Source organism: Strigops habroptila, chromosome 3 (genome assembly GCF_004027225.2).
Source record: "Strigops habroptila isolate Jane chromosome 3, bStrHab1.2.pri, whole genome shotgun sequence".
Taxonomy (NCBI): Eukaryota; Metazoa; Chordata; class Aves; order Psittaciformes; family Psittacidae; genus Strigops; species Strigops habroptila.
In genome coordinates this window covers 59,092,363-59,116,052 of record NC_044279.2, presented here as the reverse complement: position 1 = coordinate 59,116,052, position 23,690 = coordinate 59,092,363, and the positions used below count along the sequence as shown (strand labels likewise).

The following is a 23,690-nucleotide window of genomic DNA, read 5'->3' as shown; positions in this document are numbered from 1 at the left end:
TGACTGGATACCACATCCTGGGGAATCATACTGTTCACTAGGTATATGTGACTTCTCCTCCTCCTAGAGAAAAGTAAAATTGCAGCATGTACTAAGATGTGAACTTCTCTCTGAAATGGACTGAAAGGGCAAGGCAGGTGGGATCCTCACATGTGCAGTTTTTCTAAGTGATTTTTTAAAGCCTATGATCATATTCAAGCTTCTTCACTCCATCCTAACATGGTACTTCCATCTTGCTTCAGAACTACCTCCAGGAGACAAAGGGGGCAGATGTCAGTACAGAGTTTCCCACTCCATTTTTTGGTTGCCTACTAAGACATCAGATGAAGGAAACCCATTCATTGTGTTGGCACATACTGCCCAGTTGGAATTGGCAGGAAACTCACAGTTCCTCTCAATACCAGATAGCCACTCAGTACCAATTGGAGATGCATTTCATTGGGAAACCAGAAGCTTACTGTCATTATTAAGTTATCTGAGCTCAGTTCATACAGATGTTCCTCTACAATTAATATATAGTACAGGACATGTTGCCTATAGCATTCTTTGTGAAGGTGTTTATTAAGGTAGTCTGTATGGGAAAACTTACTAGTGTAGCCAATGTGACCACAGGGGTTTAATTGCCTCTATAGATATTCCATTCCAAACAAGAAGTTTGTTTATTGTTATTGTTTAGCTTATGTAATTTTGAAAATTAAACAGATTAAGCCAGAAAAAGCATGCTCTAGTTTGGAATATCCATATAATATGCACTCAGTGGTTTAATTTTACCTATTCAAGTTTCCCACACTGAAACCCCCTTTAAATGAGACTAAGTCTTTTGTACTTCTGAGTCATCAGTTTCTGGTCTCAGAATCTCCAGTCTACTATGTGGAGATTTCATGACTGAGAAGTTAGGACTACATGAGCATTATGACTGTTCCTATAAGATCATAGTGAGTCAAAAGACCTTACACCCAAATGTTATCTTAATAATAATTGTTACAGAACTACAAATACATACAAAATTTGAGAAAATCATTAACAACTGCCTATAACAATCACTAGCAGTAAAACACATAAAATTATAAGGAATTAGCATGTGAATTTGCTTGTGCTTGAGAGGCCATTCTGCAAAGCTGCACTTGAGTTCACAGGTGCTGTATGCACCTTGCTTTTAGAAGCATGTACCACAGTCCTTTAAGCTGCAGTAAACTTGGCTGCTCTGTTATTTCCTACCCTTTGGAAGAACTTACAGATCTGCATCTCCCTGTCTCAGCTGGTTTGGACACCTCTTCATGACAAAATGGGCAAGTGGCCAGCCCAAATGAGAGTTTCTCTTGGGATTTGATCTAGCCCTCTTGACTGAAAGCATAACTCTATCAGAAAAAAAGATTTTGTAAGGAATACCTGAATGAAAGCTTGACTCAGCTGTGAAGCAGATATAATTTAAGGCTCCACAACCCAGCCATGATATCAGGGTTTAATGAGTTGCTACAAGACAGCTACATTAATGTCAAGCCAAACTTTTTAACATACTGTAATCTGAAGTATTCTTTTAAATCTCTTTTTCTGAAGATAAAGTAAACATCGTTGTTTTCATTTGCTCTGAGAGAACTGCGTGCACAGAGTTGGTTACTGCTGATAACATTACGGGTCACAGGATGAGCTGTTTTCTGAGCCGTGAAATTTTCAGTGTGAACCAGCATCAAGCCATAGTGCTAAGGACTTCCTCTCCATAAAGCTGTAAAATGTCACATAGTTGTATTTGGCTATTGAAATAGTTCCACTGAACCCTGAATATCATGTAGCAAATGTAGAGATTAGAAAGCAAGTTACTTGGTCATGGTTTCCTTGAGTGTTCAGCAAGTTTCTCTGGAACTGTGGGATGCTTAATCAAAAAGCATTTAATCTAGTGTCGCTGATAAAAATACTAATTCATTGCACTTCTAAAGTGCCTCTCATCTAAAGATAGAAAAGCTTTTTCACAAACACTGCTGGCTCACACTGCCCCTAGGATATACGTCTTATTACTCTCATTTTACATAAGGTAAAACTGTAGCACTGATATATTTATATAAAGTCTGTACCTGGGCAAAGAACCCCATTTCACGCATACGGTGAGCAGATAGACACAAGCAATAATCCTCCACTTTCTTTTCTGATATAGATAGGCTAACTATTCTTGTACTTCTTATTACTTATACATATATATATAAATGTATATAGCACTTTGGAGAACACTAACCATGGTAAGTAACATCAATACATATTGCACGATATAATAATTATGGCACTAGGTTGTATATATAAGTTGTTTGCTGGACAAAATCCATCAATTCTTACAGCTTTTGTAACAGAACCCAAGAAGTAGAGATTGGAAATTGGAATGATATTTAACATGTCATAAGACATTTTCAATGTCTGCGTATCTAATGATATTTTGTAGCACAAATATAGAGAAAATATTCTGCATTACAATGAAACATGCAACTGATATTAAGCCAAATCAAGCAACCAACTCCCAAGGAAGGATCTAGAAATCAAGAAGTTTGAAAGAGGAACTTGCAGCAACTGAAGTTTGAGCGTCTACATATTTACATGTGAGGCCTTCATTACTGACCCCAGATTCCAGGTCTTTAGGTGGGGCAGTGCAAGCAACAGAGTCTTCAAATAGATAAAATATATATATTTTATCTATTTATCTATATTTTTCTATTTTTTGCTATATTTGTCTATATTTTATCTATTTTTTTATATATATATATGGGTGTGCACTTAAACCTTCTTTTTCCTAGAAGGAACAGTGCAAATAGATTCCAACTTAAAGCAAACCTAAGATGCAGGCATAAAGTTGTCTAGACTTCGATGTACATTGCTGTGAGCAAATTGCAGTTCCTGAATCCAGATGCTTTGTATTTGTGGTCTGGCATAGGCCTTTCTCACAGAGAGAAGACTAAAATAATTGCCAACAAAACAAAGAAGTCCTTGCATTCCAAATTGTGGGTTTCCCTAAGCTCTATTGTTCTTCTCTTTGTTTTGTTGTTTTTTTGTGTGTTTGTTTTGAAAACTGTATTGTACCAACTCTACTCACCACTGCTAACCAAGGAGGCTGACTTCTGCCTTTCCCACTCACGCAGCTGGGGACTGAAGGATTTTTCTTCTGGCTAGTTCCTGCATACAGAGTGCCTGTTGATGACAACAGTCGTTATTTCCACATACCTACTTTAAAAAGAAAGTCAGTTTAGGAAACAAGGATGCTAACAACAAAAACCCTCTGTTTCTTCTGGCTCTATGGAAGAACATTTTAAATAAAAGCCACATTGGGATAAATATACAATTGCATGCAAGGTCACTAGCTGTCACTAAGATACCTTTACTTTAAAGGATCAAATCCTCTTTTGTAGACTTTCAGTTGCTTGGATATTAGCAAGCATTGGTTGGCCAAAATCACAGTTGTGCTGGCTGTCCATGAACAACATGTGCTTTTCCAAACCCTTAGCAGCCTCTGAATGGAGATCACATCATTTTCCTCCCCGCTGTCACTTTCCCTATAGTTGATGCTCTCAGACTATCTGCCTTATACCATCTCCATAAGTCTCAGCGTAAAAATCATTGTCTTTGGCTCCCTGTTTTCGCTGCCTGCACTTCTCCATAAATTCCTGGCAGGGAGGGAACAAGCATTTTCACTCCTTGACCCTGGATTTCTGTCAGTTCCTTGAGCTGTGTTCAACGCTAATCTCAGCCCTGGACATACTTTTACCATAGAATCAGCTTTTAAATGACTCCACATCTCTACTGACATGAACACCACCTTTAAGCAAGTTCACTTTGAGATTTCATAAGTGCTGGGTATTGTTATTACATGAGAGCAATTTTCAGAGGTGAATCTCTGGACTTCATTTTATCACTCCATTATGTGACTCGGTCACAGACTGTATGCTGTAATGGATGACAAGAAGATAAAGGGTCATCCTTAGTCATGGTTTCTTGAAGGTCAGGTTGTTCTGCCAAAATTATCTGGGAGACAATTGCTTTTTTACAGGCCAACCTGACACTTCCAACCACAGTTTCTCCATAGCGATCAGCTTGCAAGAGAAGCAAAGGGCAGTAAATGTACTTTTCATTCAGACAGCTCTGCTTAGCAGTGTTCACATCTCAAAAGCACTGCAGCTCTCCAGATTTTCCTCTCAGTGGCAACCAGAGCTTGCGAATGCCAAATGTGTTATCACATCTCAGCATGGTGACAACATTTTGTCTAGTAGGTGATGCTAACGGCCGCCAAACAGGTTGACTCTACAGACTTTCTGAGGCAGTTCATAGGACACCCTGCTACATATATCCTACTGTCAACTCTGGTTACCCACATCAAAAGTAGCAGAGGTATTTTGATTTCCTGAATTCTTAAGAAAGCCTCTTACCAAGGCACTCTCTCTCAACAAACCATTGATGAATCTTTAATTTGTTTTCAGTGACACTGAAGTATTCATAATGTAATTTATTTGACCATGATAGAAGGAGGTGAGTTGAAAGAGCTGTGCTTGTTTATATTATTTGAAGATGTTGGCAATAATCTTTAATTCCTTTCGCAATTTCCATATTTGGCCACAGAGAATTATTATTCATCCCCTTGATTTTCCTAAGTTTTTCTCTCAGAAACACGTCAGAATGATCTGTTTTGTTTTGTTTTGTTTTTCATGGAGCACTGAAAATACACAGATGCATATTACATAAGTGGTTTTTCAGCAGTAAACAACAAATAGATAAGGAAATAATTTTGACAGACTGGCATCCTTCCTGGCAGGTAAGGAAACACAGTGTCAGGTCATAAGATATCATGGCTGAGAAAGCAGCGATAAAGAAACCAGAATTACTGCGCTTCTCATAAAATGATGGTACAGCATTTGGTACCTAATAGACAAAGCCAGGGTATTTTGATAGATTTCTGTCACCAGAGTGGTGTCCTTTACTGGATCATCTTCTTCCTTAGCACCACAGAACCTTGGAATTCCAGATAATTAATCTGCACCTAGTGAGAAACTGAAAAATTATTTTAGGGTCTTGAAGGCTACAGAGGAACTTAAGCTGGCAGAGGGCACAAACACACTCAAAGGTGTAGACTAGTGGAGCACTTGACTGTCAGCCAGAGTAAATGACATGAGCAAGTTGAGATGCTTCACTTCCTGTCTTTGTAATGATAGGAACAGTTCATTGATCCACACTGGTCGATTGAGATACTGGAGAAAACAGCTGACTTAGTTTCTTACAATGGGATAGCACTGTAATATCTTGACTGACCTCTTGGTACTCAGAAAGTAGCATCTGTGTGTCTGTACATCACTTATGTTATTGCCTAGTCTTGCCTGTAATATGTCCGCCTCCTAAGGCAAAAGAGAAGAATCCGCAAACATTTCACACTGCTCACAGAAAATTAAGTGGGCAGTCCCACAGACAATGGAATGCCTTGGGACAAGCCAAGAAACAAATGCGTCATGGTATAAGTGCATCTCTCTCATTCAACTCTCAGTTTCTGGGTCAAAAACCATGCGAACCAGTGGGAAGAACAGAAAGCTAGCAGGCTAGAGAAGATGATGGTAGGAATTGGCTCTTTTTCACTGAAATGTGTACTAAATATGTTCCTTGTCTGCAGGTTCAATTTGCCACTGAAAGCTTAATTAGCGTTTCTCAGCAACGGGAAACATTCGGATTGACAGAACTCGCTGGTTTTGGCTGAGGCTTCAAAGTGCTCTCTTCACAATACACTCCACCATTATTTTTAAACTCCTTCCAAAATTCACAGCTGAGCATTTTGATTCAGAGTGAAATTCATTAACGACAGAAAAACACCATCATCAGTGATGCATTTCTGAGGGAAATGTGAGGTAGAAGCCCAGCTTGAACTTTGTGACCTATGCCAGTAGTGGTTCTTCCCCTTTTATCTCTCTGTCCAAGATGAAAATGGGGCTACTTGAGTGAAGAGGAAACCAAATAGGTAGCCCAACAGTTAAAGAATATAATTTAAAGATAGTGAGAAATGAAGCTATTTGGAGGTAACTTGCAAGGTCTTTTGTTGTCAGCACCAAATAAAACTGTTCAGAAGGGTCTCAGGAAGGACTTAAAAGCCAAAAGAGGACAAACAGTAACGTGCCAGTTAGAATTTTATATGGATGGGTAAAGGAACAGCTATCACACACCTTACCATCATCTTTTCAACTGCAACAACTCAAGAGTAAAGTGACAGGAGTCACTGGAACCAGGTAGAGAAAATCCTGTTCTCTAGCAGCTATAAAAGTAAAATGCTGAGCTGCATAAGGAGAGGAGAGGCAAACAGTTGTCAAAACACCATCATGCCAATAAACACACTTTGTTTTCTACTGGAATATTGTGCACTGCTGCTATTAACATGCCTCAAAAAAGAGATTGAAAAGATAATGTTTCATTATTATAGAGGAGAGCTAGGAGCTAGAAAGGATACAACAGGTGTATGAGAAACTAAATACTTTAAGCTAATAAGCAAATACCATCAAACAGTATCCTTTGTGAGGCCTATCTCTGCAGTTTTGATTGGGTCTTTGTACTTCTGAAATATGAGCATATACTAAACTGATTTGAAAAGCAAAATTAAGTATCTAAAAGGGAAATGAAAAAATACTTTGAATCACTAACTCGATTCAAAGGCATTGATCTAACTGTGCTGTGTTATGGGATTAGGAAAATAACTATCCATACTTAAAGATAATGGTGATTAAAAATGTGCTTGCAGAGGAAAACAATTTAACAATACTGATTTCTGTAAGTTTTGATATTATGAAGCATTTAAGAACACGTCGATGAGTCCTTAATGAATAAGGAAGCTTTCTTGGACCAGGACCTAAGCAAGACTGCCTTTAATGATATGACTGTGGACCCCAGTTGTTCCTGTCAGTTATAAGGCTGCTAGTTAAAAATTTTTGAGCAAGGAAAGAGAAATCAAAAAGGGAAAAAGAAAGTAGTCATACATTTCAATATCGTTATTCCACCATATATTTGAAAAGCATTGTTCAACCACCACCAGTAATAATGTCTAGTGGCATACTTGTATAAATCTGACTAAAGCACTTGTAATTTTTGTGTTGTAATAAAATAAAAACTATGCTTATATCTCTACATTAATTTCTGGAAAAAATCTGGCAATAATATGTACTACACATGAATATTTATCAGAGGAAAATAATGGTAAGACCCATACGTAATTTTTAATCTGAGATCTTGGATATTATTAACTTTCCTGGCAGTATTAAGAGGAATAATTTCATGATTCGGTAGTGAAAAGAACTGCAAATGAGCCATAAGTAAATAGAGCTGAATTCTCTTTTGCAAAGATCTGAGAAAGAGAGACTGAGTGTATGCAAGTTGTATGTGAAAACCTACAAAACCCAGATATATGTAACACGTGACAGACCACCTTGCTTTGAGAGTGCTGTCTTCATTGTTCCCACACTCAGGAGATAAATCTGCAGGCAGGCCCGCTCTCCCTGCCTGCATCCCTGTGTCCTGGAACAATGTGACTGCATTACAGTCTCAGGAGCTGGTTTGGTTTGGTTTCATACTGGTTGCTTCTTTGGAAAACTTTTTAGTCTTAACCGTTGCAAGGAAAAAAAATAAATCTTGAAACCAAATGCATCTCATGGCAAGAGCATGGACATCCATCTGTGGAGATGTGACAGAAGCTGGGAATGTAGGCATGCATGCGGGTCATCCATGTCATACCTGCAAACTCCCTTTGGCTTGGGGAAAGTACTGGGGGATGTCCTGCATGTGTCCATAGCGCTTTGGGTCCAAAAAGGAGTACACCTGTGGAGATGCCACTTCTTCCACTGGCTGTGCTCAAGTTCACATCACAGACCACTATCAAGCGCACAAGCTGGCTTCCTCTTGAATGAAACTGAGCCAGAAGATGTCCTCGGGAGACATTCCTTAAGCACTCTAGCTGTAAGCAGGTATTCAGACAGAAACCACCTTGTGCAGTCCAGTGGTGAGCATAAGTGGGCTACATAGCAGCCTGGGAAGTTTCATACCTATGCCATGCAGAAGTAGGTGCCCCTCATTGCATGTTGGATCAGCCTAGAGCTGGGACAAAGTAGATTACCCTTGAAATATGTACAGGGTGGATGCCAGGTTTGCAGCATCAAGGAGTGTACTCTATAGACTGTTCCTATTAGTCCACAGCATTTGCTCTGAACACAACCTCTGAACACAGCCATGTGATGCCACCAGCACCCGTTCTGTCCCCAGCTTTTCCCTGTCCAGGAAACTAGCAGAACAGATATGGGGGCCCCAGCTCTGCAGAAGACCAGAGCAACACAGAATGAGACAAACTAAGTTTTAGTAAATGAGACAAATCAGGATTATACAGAATAGACACCTGGTAGCTGATGCTACCAGCGATTAAGACAGAGCAGGAAACAAACCACGAAATTAGGTCTATTACAACTGGCTCAGTCAGGTTTTAATCTGCTTTGTCTGGATTTAACAGTTGAGAAGGATCTTCCTGACTGCCCTCGCTGGTTGTAGGATTACTATTTAGGTGTGTAAAGCTAAGCAGGTGCATAAATGCTTTCCTGGGTCAAGCTGAAAGGTTTTCCTAGGCTAACACTCCTAGAAATGGGGGAAAATCTCCTGACAGCTGTGCAGCCACCTATCTAAGTCACAGGGTCACCTTCTTAGTGTATATAAATAATTTAACTAGTCTGGTTTTAAATGTTCACTAAAGAAAGAACGAGTGTTTCAAAGCTGTCTTCAGGAGCTGGATACCTAGTTCCTTTAAAATTAATGGCAGCTGAGCACTTAAAACTTGCCAGCGGTTTAAAATACTAAGTGAAGCAATAAGCACAACTGGAAGACTGTACTATAGATCATTAAAGCCCCTTTTTATTTAGATATTCAAGCTAAGCCTTTCTGTGTTTCACTTGGTCCTATTCCTTCTAGTTCTGTTTCCTGGATCTAAGACTGTTTCCTTTCTTGCTGTGGTGATTGAACCCCCTCGCGTGACAATCACCTCGCTTGTCTAACACACATTTAGCTCTTTTTAATCTCCCTGAACCAATCTCTTCAGATGTTTCTTCACCCTGTCATCTTCTCCTGAACTCTTTGCAGTGTCCACAGCTTTCTGGGTTTGATGTACCCAAATTATACACTGGCTTTCTCACCACTGCCTAATTAACAATTCACAGCCAATATAAGAGTCTTTTACTGATTCCTATTTAATTTCCCAAATGCATCAGTACTAGTAACAATAGCCTCCTCACAGCTTACCTCACAGCTTCGAGGGGGAGTGCAAGACAATCCACTGGAGTGTGGAAGAAAATATTTTTGTAATATTAATAAACAAAATTAAATTTAAAGATACTTTTAAAATAGGTGTAAAAAAATCTTTATTCCTTTAAATTTCTATTTGTGTATATGTTTTACAATGTACATCATGTATTATTGCAGTTGTAAATGTATATAATTTACAAATAAATAAATGTACATATGCTGTTACTGAAATGGGTGCACAATTATAAGTTTGGAGACTGCTGCTATAGAAGTAAGAGGTGGTAACATGCATGTATTTTTAGTCTTATACTGTCTGGGTCAGAAAGTCCACCCTGTTGCCCCTATGCATGCTACAGCATATACCACATCTGCTGTTGAACTCACCTGGCACAGGGTCAGGCCTTGATGACTGACAGCGGGACTGCCTGCACAAGCTGCTGCCATCATTCCCCATGGTTAATGGTCTAGCCAGGGAAAAGTGAGGGTGTGTAGGAGCGTTTGGACTTTGGCACCAGGGACTCTGATTAGGGAAAAGGGATGCAAAGGTCTTTTTTTCCCTGTAAATAGAAATTCAATTAAGTTTATGTATTTCACACATTTAGCACATGCATGTATGTGAACAGGATATAAAAAAGATGTATATTTTATGTATTACTGCATTATTTATTGCATTGTGTTAGCATATTTATTCTTGTATTTTGCATAGGTTTACCATGGTTAATGCTCACATACATAACATTTATGTGATATACCTAACAAACAGCACACATATATTTGACACATTCTGCATTTAGCTGTAGGTGGAAGAAATGTAACTTCTATATTGTTTGACATATGCATTATAATTTACCATTTGCCTTTGGTTGTAATTCTGCCAGCCTTGAACTCTTTGCACTGATTTTTTTCATCATTTCTCCCTTCTTCTGACTTAGGTTCTTTGGAGAGTTTGAGCAAAAGTGATTTAGCCATTTTTGATACAAAGCTTGTGAAAAACAGCCAGTTCAACCTATGCTGGAAACTGTTCATCTTCTGAATATCTCCAGCCACAGTGTGGAGAAGAAATTTGGAGAAGAACGATTACCCCGAACACAAGAAAATTCACCCACTTTTTTTGTGAAAAATATATCCAGATTGGTCAATCCTTTATTTCTGAAATACATGTTTTTCTGTTGTGAACCTGGCTTAAAAGCCCCTGGAACCAATATTCTGGAAGAGACTTGGAAAACAACATCAATATTGCATTCCTTATTTCAAAACATTGAATGGCTCAGCTCAGGGGTTCCTGACTGAGACCTGGGTGCCCAAACTAAACTACTGCAGCAGCTAGACCAATGGACACGATTTTTCATAGTGCTGCCAATTTTAAGTTTGATGCATAGGCCAGAAGGCAGTTCTGAAGCAATTTAGAAAGCAATGGTTATTAGTCCTTAGCTCAGTTCAGAGTGCAGTGGGCTGAGAGAAGACTGAGTCCAGGCCCATCCTTTTCAAGACAAAGGCAAACAGTTCTCCAACTTTAACATTTTTGGCTGAAAGCTTTCCAAGTTGTGGTGTCCAAGTGGTGCCAGCCAAAAACTTGGGACTCAAAGGGTAACATATAATAACAAAGTATATTTTAAGAAGAATTTTACCTTCCACTTAGTCTTGATTCAGAATGAATGCACTCCTATCAGAAGTTTTGGTCTGGATTCCTGTTTGAAAGTTAAGGTTAATTCCTATTTTTAAAATTCCCCAGCTTTTCAGGAATTGCTTACCAAGATGCTCACTTAAAACTGTTCACTCACAGAGCCAGTCTGGCACAATGCTGCAATTAGAGTACACACAATAAACGTTAGATACCTTTTGATGAAGCTTTGTCTTTTTTTACTTGCTTGCCATGAGTCAGCCCTGTTCCACTCTGTATCAGTTATTATAGATTCCTGTTCATTTTCCCATCCCTCTTTTGTTGTAGAGAAAGTTGGTATAACAATGTTCTCAGGTTCTTCGCTTTCCTCTGTCGCCATCAATCCTTGCCTGGTGGTCCAGTAGAGAGGAGTATACCAAGCAACAGCCTGAAAAAAATCCCACCAACATATCACTGCTGATTTATACTCTACATCTTTTCATCAAGATAATTGTTTGTTGTAGACAAACTGGAAGGGCTGAAAGTGAAATACACTCCTATGTATTTCAGAGTTATTTATCATTAGAAAGCTAAATACTAATCACAACCACCAAATTCTGTCTTTTTTTCATTGGTCTTTAAAATCCAGTTCCAGTCTTTAAATATATTTAGGTTAGACTCATCTAAGAGCCTTGAAATTCCACTGCTTCAATTAAGTAAATGAAACAAAGAAAGAGAGAAAAGAGGAGATGACGATTCTTCAAGTACGCCAAAGACTGGTGAAGGAAGGAAAAGCAATTTGTTCTCCATGTCTGCAGCGGATAGGACAAGAAGGAAAGGACTAAACTTGAGGCAGAAAAAGTTCAGTTTAGGCACTAAGAAAGCTTTTCTGAGCATACAGAGTGAGGCACTAAAGCAGATTGCCTGGGGACATAGTGGAGCCTCCATTACTGAAAGTCTTGCAGAACTACCTAGGCAAGCCACAGCCAGGAGCAACCCTGGCAGAGGTAATCACATCTCAAGTTCCCTTTCAGCTTCTGATTCCCTGGTACTGATGTAATAACAACCATAGCCAAACTGAGCTAGAAGAGGAGTAAATGTGAAAAGGCGAGACCAAAAGTCAACATTCACTGAACAGTTTGTAAGGGGTAAATTATGCTGCCTTTTGGAAGCTGTAGAACTTACACTGTTGATGAAAACCACAGGTCTTTTCCTGTCAGTAGTTCGAGTTTGTCTAGATAAAAATGGCCAAAAACCATAGTTGCCACTGGACAACTATAGGGTAAAAAATTATCTTGGACTCTCTCTCATCTCCAAGTCAATACAAGTTTGCCTAAAAATATTCAACACGGTTGCCAAGCCAATGACAGCTACTAATGAGCAGCCATGGGCTGAATAGCCAGGGGCATAGCTGGATCTTTCATGGCTGAAACACAGTGGAAAAGGACAGTGGGCTGGCAATTCACACTTGTGGAGCCCCTGCTTCAATTGCTGTGAGGATGTTAGCCTTTCATTCAACAAGTGGTGTTTTATTTCAATTCTTCAGTTCCTAATAATTAACATCCACACTGAAGCAAGGTTAACTGAGAGAGATCACAGCTTTGCTATGTCTGGATTGCTTGTGCTTGATTCTACAAGGACTTTAACAATATAATCCTAAATCTCTGAAAGAAGCCCAGTGATACAGCTGTCTGGGTAAGGAAATGCAGTGATTTCACTCACTTGGCCACTAGGCTCACAGAGAATGGTAGCACAGTCAAGGCTTGTCCTAAATCTCCTCAGGTCCTTCCAAAGAAGATCCGAGGGAAATTTGTGAAGCACTGTAGTGTCTGCTGCCCAAACCTGCAAAGTTCAAGCAGTCATTAGATAAAAGACAAAATGGCTCCTGGATATTTATACAATATAAGAACTTACTAAAAACATGAGGTTTTCCTTTTTCTTTTTGATTTCTGTAACACTGGTCACTATTCGATCTGTGAAATCAAAGCTGAAAAAACTATATTTCAAGACTTGCAGCTTAGTTATAGCGATTATTTTCAAGTACATCTCCTGTGGATTAACAGAGATTAGCAAAGACACATTTTTCGAGGTGTGATAGTAAATCCTGGGCTTTTTGGTCTGGCTTGCTGTGAGTAAGATTAAAAATAGGCAGTTTCTTTTATTTTCTGAATTACCAGGGGCATTGGAAGAGATCTGTGATATCAGCTTTAAAATTCCAGCCTCTGCTTGATTTTGGATTCCCTCTGTTCAGGGAGAAGCTGTCTCTACTGGAGACAAGAAATTTTATGTACTTTTATCTTTATACAAAAGATTTAACAACACTGTGCTTTATAAACTGAACACAATTATCTGTGACCTTTATCACTAATACAGTAGCAAAAGGACCTGTTATGAAAACATTTCTCTTACATAAGACAACCACAACATGCTTTTGCAAACACTGTTCCTAAAGGATTTAGCATTTGCCATCTGTGAGAAAATGGCTTCAACCATTTCCTGGAAGCCAAAACAATTCTCATTCAATTTTAAGGGAAAAAAAGTATAAAATGCTCTCTTCCAAAAGCGCTCACCATACAGCACTCTGCTAAGGTGTATTTTGCGGTTTTTCCACACATACACCAGAAGACAGAATTGACTGTAGCTCTTTTGAGCCCCCACCAGCTTGCATTTCCAGCTTTCTTGTAAGAGGGCTCACACAGAGCTGCATTGACCTGCACTGAGTTTGGTGATGAACGTAGACTCTGCATCCTTTTATTTTGAGAAGCTTCAATTTTCATCTCAGAAAATGAAAGAAGCACCAGTGGTAAAAAAGGTTCAGGCCATATTACAAGCATCTACACTGGCATCTAACTTGAGCATTTTGCCTTGGTTCATCTGTTGCTCTCCTGGGGAGCTGGGGCCTGGAAGTCCTCCCTGGCTGGCTATCTGACACAGACGGTATTGTACATGAATTTTACAAGCCAAAGTTGTCAGCACCAATACAACCCTTTTAAATTAATAGAAAGGCAGAAATTTTCTGCTTGTGTATGCTGAAACAGAAGCTGTGGTGGACCTTCTACCTTAGTCAGTTGTTCACCCAAGAGCCCTTTAATTATAATGGAAACAGCAACCTTGTCAATGACTTCAGCACTGATCAGAGCACTTCAGAAAGGACTAACTTCGGGGTGGGTGGCACAAAAGCCAACTAACGGGAAACCATTTCTGGGGAGATCTGCAAGGTACCTTGCAGCCAACCAAGCAGCCAGCATCTTTACCCAGCACAGCAAAGGCTGTGCCTGCTCTGAGTGTGGGTACCTCCCAGAGATTGCTGGAGGTTGCGTGCAGACACCAGCAGATGTTCCTCAGCTACACCTACAACTTAGCCTTGGTCATATTTAGTTCACACATTCAAGCCTTTTTCATAACCACGGATATCAGATGCATATATTTATTGTTACCTATTTAAAGTTTTTCTGGGGTATGATGAAGACATCTGACTCTTTGCATCTTAGATCCTACCTACCTCTCTAACTCTTATTCAAACAGGCAAAAAGATACATCTGAACTAGCTGGAGGGGAAGTAATTTCTGAAGAGCAGCAGCCCATGCACTGAATTTTTAACGTATGGCTCTGGCACAACATCAAAGGAGTGCACATCATTATCTTCATTTTACAGAATACGAAACGAAGGCACAGAGTCTCATCATTTTACCTAAAGTCATCCAAGGCAAAGCCACACCAGAGCCTCATTGCACAAACAGTGGTTTATGGCTTTCTCTGCTGGATAACGGCTGTCTTCAGGAAGTGGGCACAGTCTGGAAAGCAGCATCACTTTTCTTTTTATTTTCAGTTCAGACCCTATTATAGCGGTACCTCAGACTATACACAAAATTGCTTCAGTAGCAACACATACACTCATTTCCTTTCAGGTTCTATTATTTGTAGGTTTCTGACCCAAGGTTCACACCCTTCATTGGCAAACACTGGCATAACTTGATATTCTGGCAATATGGTGAGTTTTTTACAGGAACAGTGGTTGGAAAAAGGAATGTATCAAACAAGAACTTTCTGGGATAGCTTCCCATTGCTGAGCAACATAAAATACAGGATGAGTCATGCAAATGCCAGGCTTGTAATGCCAGGCTTGTACTGATGATGAACATCAGCAGCTTCTGAATTCATTATTATTTGTGTTAGCCTTTCTGAAAATACAGACTTAGGTTTGACTCTATACTATGAGGCTAAGAAAGTACCCTAGTCTGTCAGCTGAGAAAAGGCACTCAAACTCCCCACACTCACTGTCACGGTAGAACTGGGCTCCATCCTGGTCTCAGAGGGAAACCTAAATACAGCTACAGGTTGACCTTTGACATCCTGCTTCAAGAGATAACCCCCAATGTTCTCATCTTTCTCACGGGCATGGTTCCGGATCTTTACAAAACGACCGTCTGGATCAACTTCAGCAATTTTCAAGTTTCCAATAGCACTGAAAGAACAGAAGTTGAGTTGAAAGCGTAAAAGCATTGCTTAATTGAAAATATACATGTATTTCCTTATAACAACTAGCCTAAATGTCAGTAATCAATAGTAAGTAAACATACTGCCTGCGGAATATTTACAGCACTGCCATTCGACTTTTATGCAGTGCCTTTCATCTGAAAAAAAAAAAAAAAAGTCCATTTGCATGAAAATTTGAATATTCTATTTCTCTTTCACATTTAGGTAACATCCATTACCAACAGAAATAAAAAGATTCTTTGTGGGGCAAAAGTCATCAGTATACCATTTCAATTTGGTTTTGTCTAAACCTATGTAGGCTACATAAGGCTGCCTTGGGTACTTAGCCTGGTATGATTAGTGGGAGTTGTGTAGCTGACTCCCTTTGAAAGTCTAGAAAATGCATCTCATCCATCAGTATATCTTTCTCCTCCTGCCTCTCATTGTTTTTTCCTTCCTGAAGAAAGACAGATCTTCATTGTTAACACTTTTTTATTAACTCAGAGAGGCTCCATGCTACAAGACTCAGATTTCTTCCCTCCCTAGTTTCAGAATCACAGCAACGCAGGGTCTGGTTTGCATCTGCAGTAAGATTGGGGACTTCTTGTGAGCAGGGGAACACTCAATCTCCCTTAAGCACTGGAAAACAAATTTATCACTTGAGTGTTCCTTTAAGTAGTGCACATGTGAAGGGAGCACTTTTAAACACTCAGTCCCAGACTGTAATACTCATCATAGGTAGTCTTAGACAGGTTGTGAATGAAATCTAAGAATCATTCAGCTTTTGGTGCAGCATCTTCTGCAATAAATGTAATTATTTAGCACTGGTGTAGTGTCCTGTCTGTCTTCTGTGTGTGTAGTGCTTTTGCCCTTGCCACATTCATCTTGTCCCAGTAAGTTTAAGTCATAGACCTCTGTGTGTATAGTGAAGGTTGACCCAACAGCCTGTGTGCTTGATTAACATAGCCAAATCCTCATCCACAATGTGACAAATACTGCCCACCCACCCCAAATAATTCATCTGTGTGGTGTAGCAGTGAGTCACACTTGCTCGCGACAGCCAGGCTGCCTCCAGGCTGCCTCTGGCATTGACAGATTTGGAAGCAGTGCCGTGGGGAACTGCCCCCTCCCTGGCCACAGACGACATGGATAGCGAACGTAACACTTGGCTGCTTCTCCTCTGCCTTCCTGAAAATTTTGGGAACTTCAAAGCGTCCCTCCTACCACTCCCTCATGGTCTATTTGTGCTTCACGTCAGCAAGGAGAGACCTGGAGACAGCTCACCAGAGACGCAGAGCCTCAGAGGGGCTTTGGCAGCAAAGCCAGGCTGAGGGGCTCTTCGTCTTCAGACTCCCCCCCTCTTCTGGCTGCTTGCTTTCATCTGTCTGCCACAGTCTGGCACGTTTCTCCTTCCCCTCTGCTCATAGGACTACACTCTAAGCTGGACTGCTGAAATAACTCAGCGTAAAAGGTTTTGGGGGGATGTTATTTTAACCTGAGCTTTTTTGGCAGTCTCTGCAAGCTGCTGTACCAGTGCAGCTGAAGGGAAGAAGCTTTGCAAATGCTGTGACTCAAATCCTGTATGCTTTCTACATACATCACTGCAGTCCTGGAGCTCCAGCAGTGCCCTAGGGCTGTACTGGGCTCTAGAAACAGAATGACACCAGCAACAAAGAGAAATCGCTGATATTTTTACCCTCTGGAAAGATGTAGAGCCAGCTAAGTCACTGGGAGAGGGTTTTCAAAACATGCAGAAGACAAAGATCTTCCAGCTTTCCCATTTTTTTCTATCTGTGCAAGGAAAGCGAAAGAAAAGTTTGGGTGCCAAAATGTATCTAGGAGGAGGACAGGAAAAAGCAGGTGAAGAAAGACACCTCCTAAAGTGGTCTTAAAAGGCCATTTTATGATGTAACATTGTAAATAGTAGAATCCTGGTTGATAAAGAAGTGAATAATGAGGGTCCAGGGTAGTGTAACTTTCCCTAAACAAGACCTCAGGTTGAACCTACTGAAGCTGAGGAGACTTGGGAACATAAGATGGGGCTGACAGGAGTTTTTGATACAACACATAGGACTGGTAAAGGAGCTCATGATAGGACACGGAAATTTGGTGTTGGAAGCTGCCAGCTTGCGTCCAGGCAATCCACTGCCTCACAGCCATGCCGGCTGTGGGAGAAGGTCAGATCTAAAGCTGCAAGAGTTAAGCAGAAAGGTCAGTTCAACCATGCCTAAAGGTGAATATGGCAAGAGCTGTTAGTGATAAAGAAGAATAAATGGGTTTGATCATCCTTCAATATCAAATGCTTCTGAATCAATTGGGCATGCTCCTGCGGCAGCTCAGCGAGCACAGTACTTTTGGTGGGCATGGAATGTGAATGCATCATCATACAATTCTTACAGGCATAAAAATACAGCCTCCTTCTGCAGACAACTCCCAGTACCTAGAAAGGCCTAGGAGGAGCTGTTAGCTCTTGATAACCCTGTTCTGAGTGGGATTCCCAAGGTAATGGCTCTCTGGCATCTCCCTTTTGTTCCTGGGAGAAGCCATCCACCAGTCCTGGATCCGTGACTCAGCCCAGGATTAACAGCAGTATTTATTCTCTGCCCATACACCTGAAACACAGCCTAGAAGTCAAAAGCCCCTTTTTTTTTTGTTGATACATTTAAATCTAAAACCAAAAAACCTTAATAATCGAGGTCAGTTTTTCATATGGGTATGGGGTCTGCACATAGCGAAAAAGAGAGAAGTGGAAGAAAAGAAGGAAGGAAGGAAAGCAGGTCCACACCAAAACCAGGGGCTTTGACTCCACTCACCACAAACTTAAGAGTAGGTATAATTCTTCTCATGTTACTCCTAAGAGAAGGCAAAGCTTTCTCACACAGGCATCTTCACACTCTTTCCTGTTTTTTTCCTCAGAGACTGCTATCTTCAGTCAGTCATCTTTGCTGTATGTGACTTTAAATTGTAATTGGACAATATTCCAGATTTTTGGGGACCCCTTTGACAGACGAATTCCTGGGGGTATAACTGCCATTTGATGAAATTCAGAGTGACTAAATTAACTAAAGGTTGACTAAAGATAAGATTCTTTGTTTGAACTGGAAATCCTGTTTTACGAGCAAATATTTTTAAAGAACCCTGTCATAAAATATGTATGCTTGTGCCTTCATGTTCCGGTATATTATTTTCTGCCAAACAAGACTCTGAATTTATGAACATCATGTGAATGTGTCATTGGGAATTTGGACATTAGCCTGTGCTCTTCCTACCCTCGACCTTTAAAATCCCAAATGCTTAACCACCATTTGAGCTAATTTCCCCAAACCCATTCAGGTTTTTCTTTCTCTCTAAATGTACATGGAGCTCTTAGTCCCACTCCAAAGCCCTATGCATAACAGGAGGGAGGGAGCTTGTGTGCAAAGTGAGACCTGCAGGATTTCTCTAAAAGCTTGTATAGGCAGCTAGCTGCTGGATGGAAAGAGACTTTTGTGAGTTTAAATGAGGGAATAACTTCTCTAAGGAGATGTTCACTGAAGGCTTCAAAGCTTTTTTTAGCAAGTTAGTTTACCTTTCAAACAGTGAACCAGTTCCTGTGAGACAGGAGCTAAAGTGCTAAAGAGTGTGTAGGAGAGGTTGGATTGTGTTGATGCTGTAGTTTCTTCTGCTACATGCTAATGTTCTCTGGTGGCACAGAATTCAAAGTTTTCTGTAACGTACACAGCACTGCATGTTGCAGAGAGGAAAAAATGTTGGTACTCTCAGTACCATGGGGTGCATCAGCCATGGGACCTATGACCTGCCATTAGAATGCCATTTGAGCTGCTCCTCTCTGAGCTGACAGAGGTAGCAACAAGGCATTTTAACTGTAAAACCCATCAAGAATTCAAGCCTTTCTAAGCTCCTAAGTCTTCAAGAAAGTCACAGGTTGATACTATTATTATGTTGAGAAAGGGTTATCTCCAGAAGTACAAATCTATTTCTTTGTATGCCAACATATTTAACTGTACTAAAGGGACAGGACAGGAAAAGTCCTGGGAGAAGGCTCAGATCACTCTTTCTGAAAGGCTGTGAAATGTTGCATCCATAATAGCTGTACACATCTGTATGCCTGAAATGCCAAGGTTCAGCTGCGATCCCAAGTGCTTTACAGACCAGGGCTTTAGCTTAATTCATCCTTAGTATGTAGCACATGCACTTAGTACAGAACAGATACTGATGATTTTCAATAGCCATGCACAAAATTTCAAGTATCAGTTTCTATTTTTCTTGTTTTCTGCAAAACAGACACCCCAAAAATAGAGCAGATTTAACACTGCTCAGGCGCGAAAGTCAGGGAAAGGTTCAGGGAACATTCACGTTGAATAGACACCACAACTGTCTCTAGGCATCAGTGCCAGGACACATCTTAGATTACTATCACCCTCCTAGGGCACAGCTGATAGCTGAAAATCCTAATGCAGTGAGTCTCGATGCTTCTGAAAATCCTGATGCCTCAACTCCCATCCATTTCTCAGCATGACAGTAGTTAACAGTCTAATTACATATATAGCCTTCAAGGTGCTTTAAGTATTTTCACATATTCTCAAAAGCAAATGGATGCAAATTAAGCTCAATTATAAACAAGAAAACTAGAATATCCTAGTTGGCCAAACCCACATGTTTCTACTAGTTTGAGTATTGTGGGCTCATGACAAACCAGATCCAGCCATACTACTTGTCAATTCTCTATAGAAGTATTACTAAATTATGTATTTATACTGTGTACACTGAAACGATGTTGTATAATGCAATACAAAATTAAAACATTGGATATTGTGTACTACAATGTAATTTTGTTTATCTAATGTGTGTAACAAGAAAGGGTATAGTTTAAATACAAATTGGGTAGAGTTAAAAAAACCCAACCTGCTAGTGTGCTAGCATAGTGGAATATCATAGTAGTAATGAATCAAATGAAAATCAAAAGAATTGCTTAATTTATGCATTAAACAAGTTTAACCACACACAAAACAAACTGTCATTGCCTTTTACTCTTTATCTTCAACAATTAGCAGAGCTAATGACTTCTTTTGCTTTCTGGATGAGACAAGATGTGATTAAATCCCCACTGGAAAACAGTTCACACAATACAAGGAAATGCATAAAGGGGAAGGTGATCTCTTTTATCTCCTAATATTTATCTAGAGTTATTCTCCTCAGGCCCAGTGAAACACTATGGCGTCTCTCATTATTTGGAAACAGCTTTAGAGCTCTGAACACAACTGGAGCTTTCATGCTGGCTTTCAAAGGTATCTTTTCATGGCTTTCTGTGTAATGTCCTGAGAATTACACAGATCTCTTTATGGAAACATATGGAAGGAGCACCATGGGTTTACAAAGACTAAGTCCATGAGAAAAGTGCATATAAAGTCGAAAGAATTACAAAATGAATGAAAGCGGGGAGACCAGCAGGCATCAAAGAGCTGGAAGTCAGGAAAGCACTTGATAAAGTGCCTCTCAAAATATTACCTCCCATTGGCTTAGACATAAATACTGTCACAGGAACTGTCTGAAGGACTGAAAACAAGGAATAATAATAGACAAGGGGGTTGCATCTCATATGTTTCCTATAGGGACAAGGGGTAGCTCTCGTTTCACAAAGCATCTTCACTTGTGCAAGGGAGAATAAACCAGCTGGTTAATAAAATATGTAGATAACATCAAGTTGAGAGAAGAGGATAGGGGAACACAAATGAGAGCCAGAGAAATAATACAAAGAGCCCTAGAGAGCTTAGAAATACAGGCAGGAAATAAGTGAGATGCAGCTCTTGGAAAACGGTACACTAATTCAACAGGGGGGAAATAGCATTCACTGGAGGTAAAAGTATTGGGAGCAATAACACTGAAAGAAGGCTAGGAGGAAGCCAATGGTGCATTTGCAATGTGACAGAACAAAAGAGGCTGCACTGTCCTTTTGGAGGAGGGATCGCAGAGTGGAAGATTCCCTTTGTGCACTTGCAGAGAAGGGAAGCTGGAAATACTGATCCTGATGTCCACAAGCACCAGTGCCTGGTGTGACCAGGCTTCACTGACTGTGAGAAAATTCCTCCTAGGAGTAAATGCAAGGAAATAGAGTTGTCCCACTTCTAATATAGGCAACATATTACACATATGCATATTGCAAGGTCCTGCACCCGGGTCGAGGCAACACCAGGCATAATAGTTGGGTGGAGGTTGAGTGGAGAAGAGATTCAGAGCAGTCCTGAAGAGAAGGACTTGGGGGTGTTGGTCAATGAGAAACTGAACATGAGCTGGCTTCAGTGTGCTCTCGCAGCCCAGAAAGCCAGCCATGTGCCGGACTGCATCAAAAGTGTGACCAGCAGGTCAAGGGAAGTGATTCTGCCCATCTACTCTGCTGTCGTGAGACCTCACTTGGAGTATTGTGTACAGTTCAGGTGTCCTCAACATAAAAAGGACATGGCGCTGTTGGAGCAAGTCCAGAGGAGGGCCACGAGATGATAAGGGGGCTGGAGCACCTCCCATATGAAGACAGGCTGAGAAAGTTGGGGCTGTTCAGCCTGGAGAAGAGAAGGCTGCGTGGAGACCTCTTAGCAGCCTTCCAGTATCTGATGGGGGCCTACAAGGATGCTGGGGAGGGACTCTTCATCAGGGACTGTAGCAACAGGATAAGGGCTAACGAGTTTAGAGTTAAACAGGGGAAGTTTAGGTTAGATACAAGGAAGAAGTTATTTACTGTGAGGGTGGTGAGGGACTGGAATGGGTTGCCCAAAGAAGTGATAAATGCTCCATCCCTGGCAGTGTTCAAGGCCAGGTTGGACAGAGCCTTGGGTGACATGGTCTAGGGTGAGGTGTCCCTGCCCATGGCAGGAGGATTGGAACTAGATGATCTTAAGGTCCTTTCCAAACCTAATTATTCTATGATTCTATGAGCATAGAGTTCATCAACTCATCACATCTTTGCCTGAGGCACCAAACATGCGACCTCATCCATAATATTTTGTTTTAAGTACTACTCTGCTAGAAATTCTGGGTTTAGGCTGGCATGAAACCAGAATAAAATGTACTGGCTTCATTTTAGGACATCTCATTACCAGAAAAATACTGACAATTAACAAGGAACTATAGAAGCATACAAAAATTATGAAGGATCCAGGGACTAATTTATGGGGGGAAAAAAGTAAAAGAGCTAAAATGCTTGTCTTAAATAGATAATCACAGGGACATGTGATACCAGAATGGGTATAGCATGCGGGTGGAAAATCCCCAAAAGGAAAAGGCTTTGTGCAGCTGAACTATCACCAATTAAGTATCACTGTAAAAGGGAAATGTAGGTTGAGTATTGTGAAAGCAACCTTAGCAATAAGCACGTGCAGGCCTATTCACTGAACAACGCAGTAGGAAGTAGTCTGTAGCAGACAGTGTCCACATAGGGGCTAGCCTTAAAACTGGAGTTGTCAACCATTGTCATTTCTCTGAAGCAGACAGATTCAAGATAATGGAAATCAGCTGAGGATCTGTTTTGGTAGGGCTTTCCCACCCTGAGTATATGTGAAGCTAAATGAAAGATGGCAAATGTCTTTTGAGGACAGCTAGCTTCTCCAGGAGACAAAACTATTTTTTAATGGGATTTCTAGGTGGGTATAAACCACATACAGCCCAGTTACTCCTTTAGCTGCCTTTCACCGCCTCAGATAGCTTCATGTAGGACACATAGTAGGACCCTCTGAAGTCCCCTGCAGTATCAGTTCTATTCTTGGATTCAAAGTTAGGTGGGATCAGTTGAAGACAAGGCCAAACCAGCCATGAGGTACTGTGCTTTCGCTCCTTTTATGGACTACCTTCACAAAGGAGGGATCTTTGAATTTGTGTTAATGAATATTGAAAGGGACATGGTGAAAGAAGGGTAATTAAGCCTTTCTGAGAGTCAAGTCCAATTTGGGGCCAGTTGTCCCCAAAGAAGTTAGAGAGATCCTCACATTTGAAAGCCTTTGATGTTCTCCAATATATAAACAACATATAAACAATATAAACAATAACTCAGTCTCTTATCAAGGGTTTGCTTGTGCTTCACAGTTCCTGTACAGGAGACATTACGGCAAACACCATCTCTTCCCTACAACCAGAAGGAAAACCCCAACCGTGCCTGTACCTGGATGCAAACTCTTGGTACTCCTCGTGAGTAGAACTTCTCCTTCTAGGATTCTGCATTTGTCTAAGGCTCTGGGCAATTTTCCTTGAGTCAGTAAACAAAGAGCTGAAGCACCTCTGTCCTGGCACCATCATGAAAAGGCTAAGGTTTCCTGATGAAGCAGAGTTCCAGCTCGGTATTTCAGTACCA

The 23,690-nt window shown here is 40.6% G+C and overlaps 1 protein-coding gene across 1 annotated transcript in view; it reads right to left on the bottom strand.

Moving 5' to 3' along the window:
• LMNTD1 (lamin tail domain containing 1) overlaps nucleotides 1-23,690 on the bottom strand; it is a 29,424-nt gene extending 5,734 nt beyond the window's left edge. Inside the window, exons 1-7 of the mRNA XM_030479580.1 lie at nucleotides 23,502-23,690; nucleotides 15,155-15,341; nucleotides 12,599-12,718; nucleotides 11,113-11,324; nucleotides 9,661-9,833; nucleotides 3,074-3,168; nucleotides 12-63 (exon numbers count right to left, since the gene is read on the bottom strand). Of these exons, the coding sequence (XP_030335440.1) occupies nucleotides 12-63; nucleotides 3,074-3,168; nucleotides 9,661-9,833; nucleotides 11,113-11,324; nucleotides 12,599-12,718; nucleotides 15,155-15,341; nucleotides 23,502-23,635 (973 nt within the window). The 5' untranslated portion in view covers nucleotides 23,636-23,690. The remainder of the gene's footprint in view (nucleotides 1-11; nucleotides 64-3,073; nucleotides 3,169-9,660; nucleotides 9,834-11,112; nucleotides 11,325-12,598; nucleotides 12,719-15,154; nucleotides 15,342-23,501) is intronic.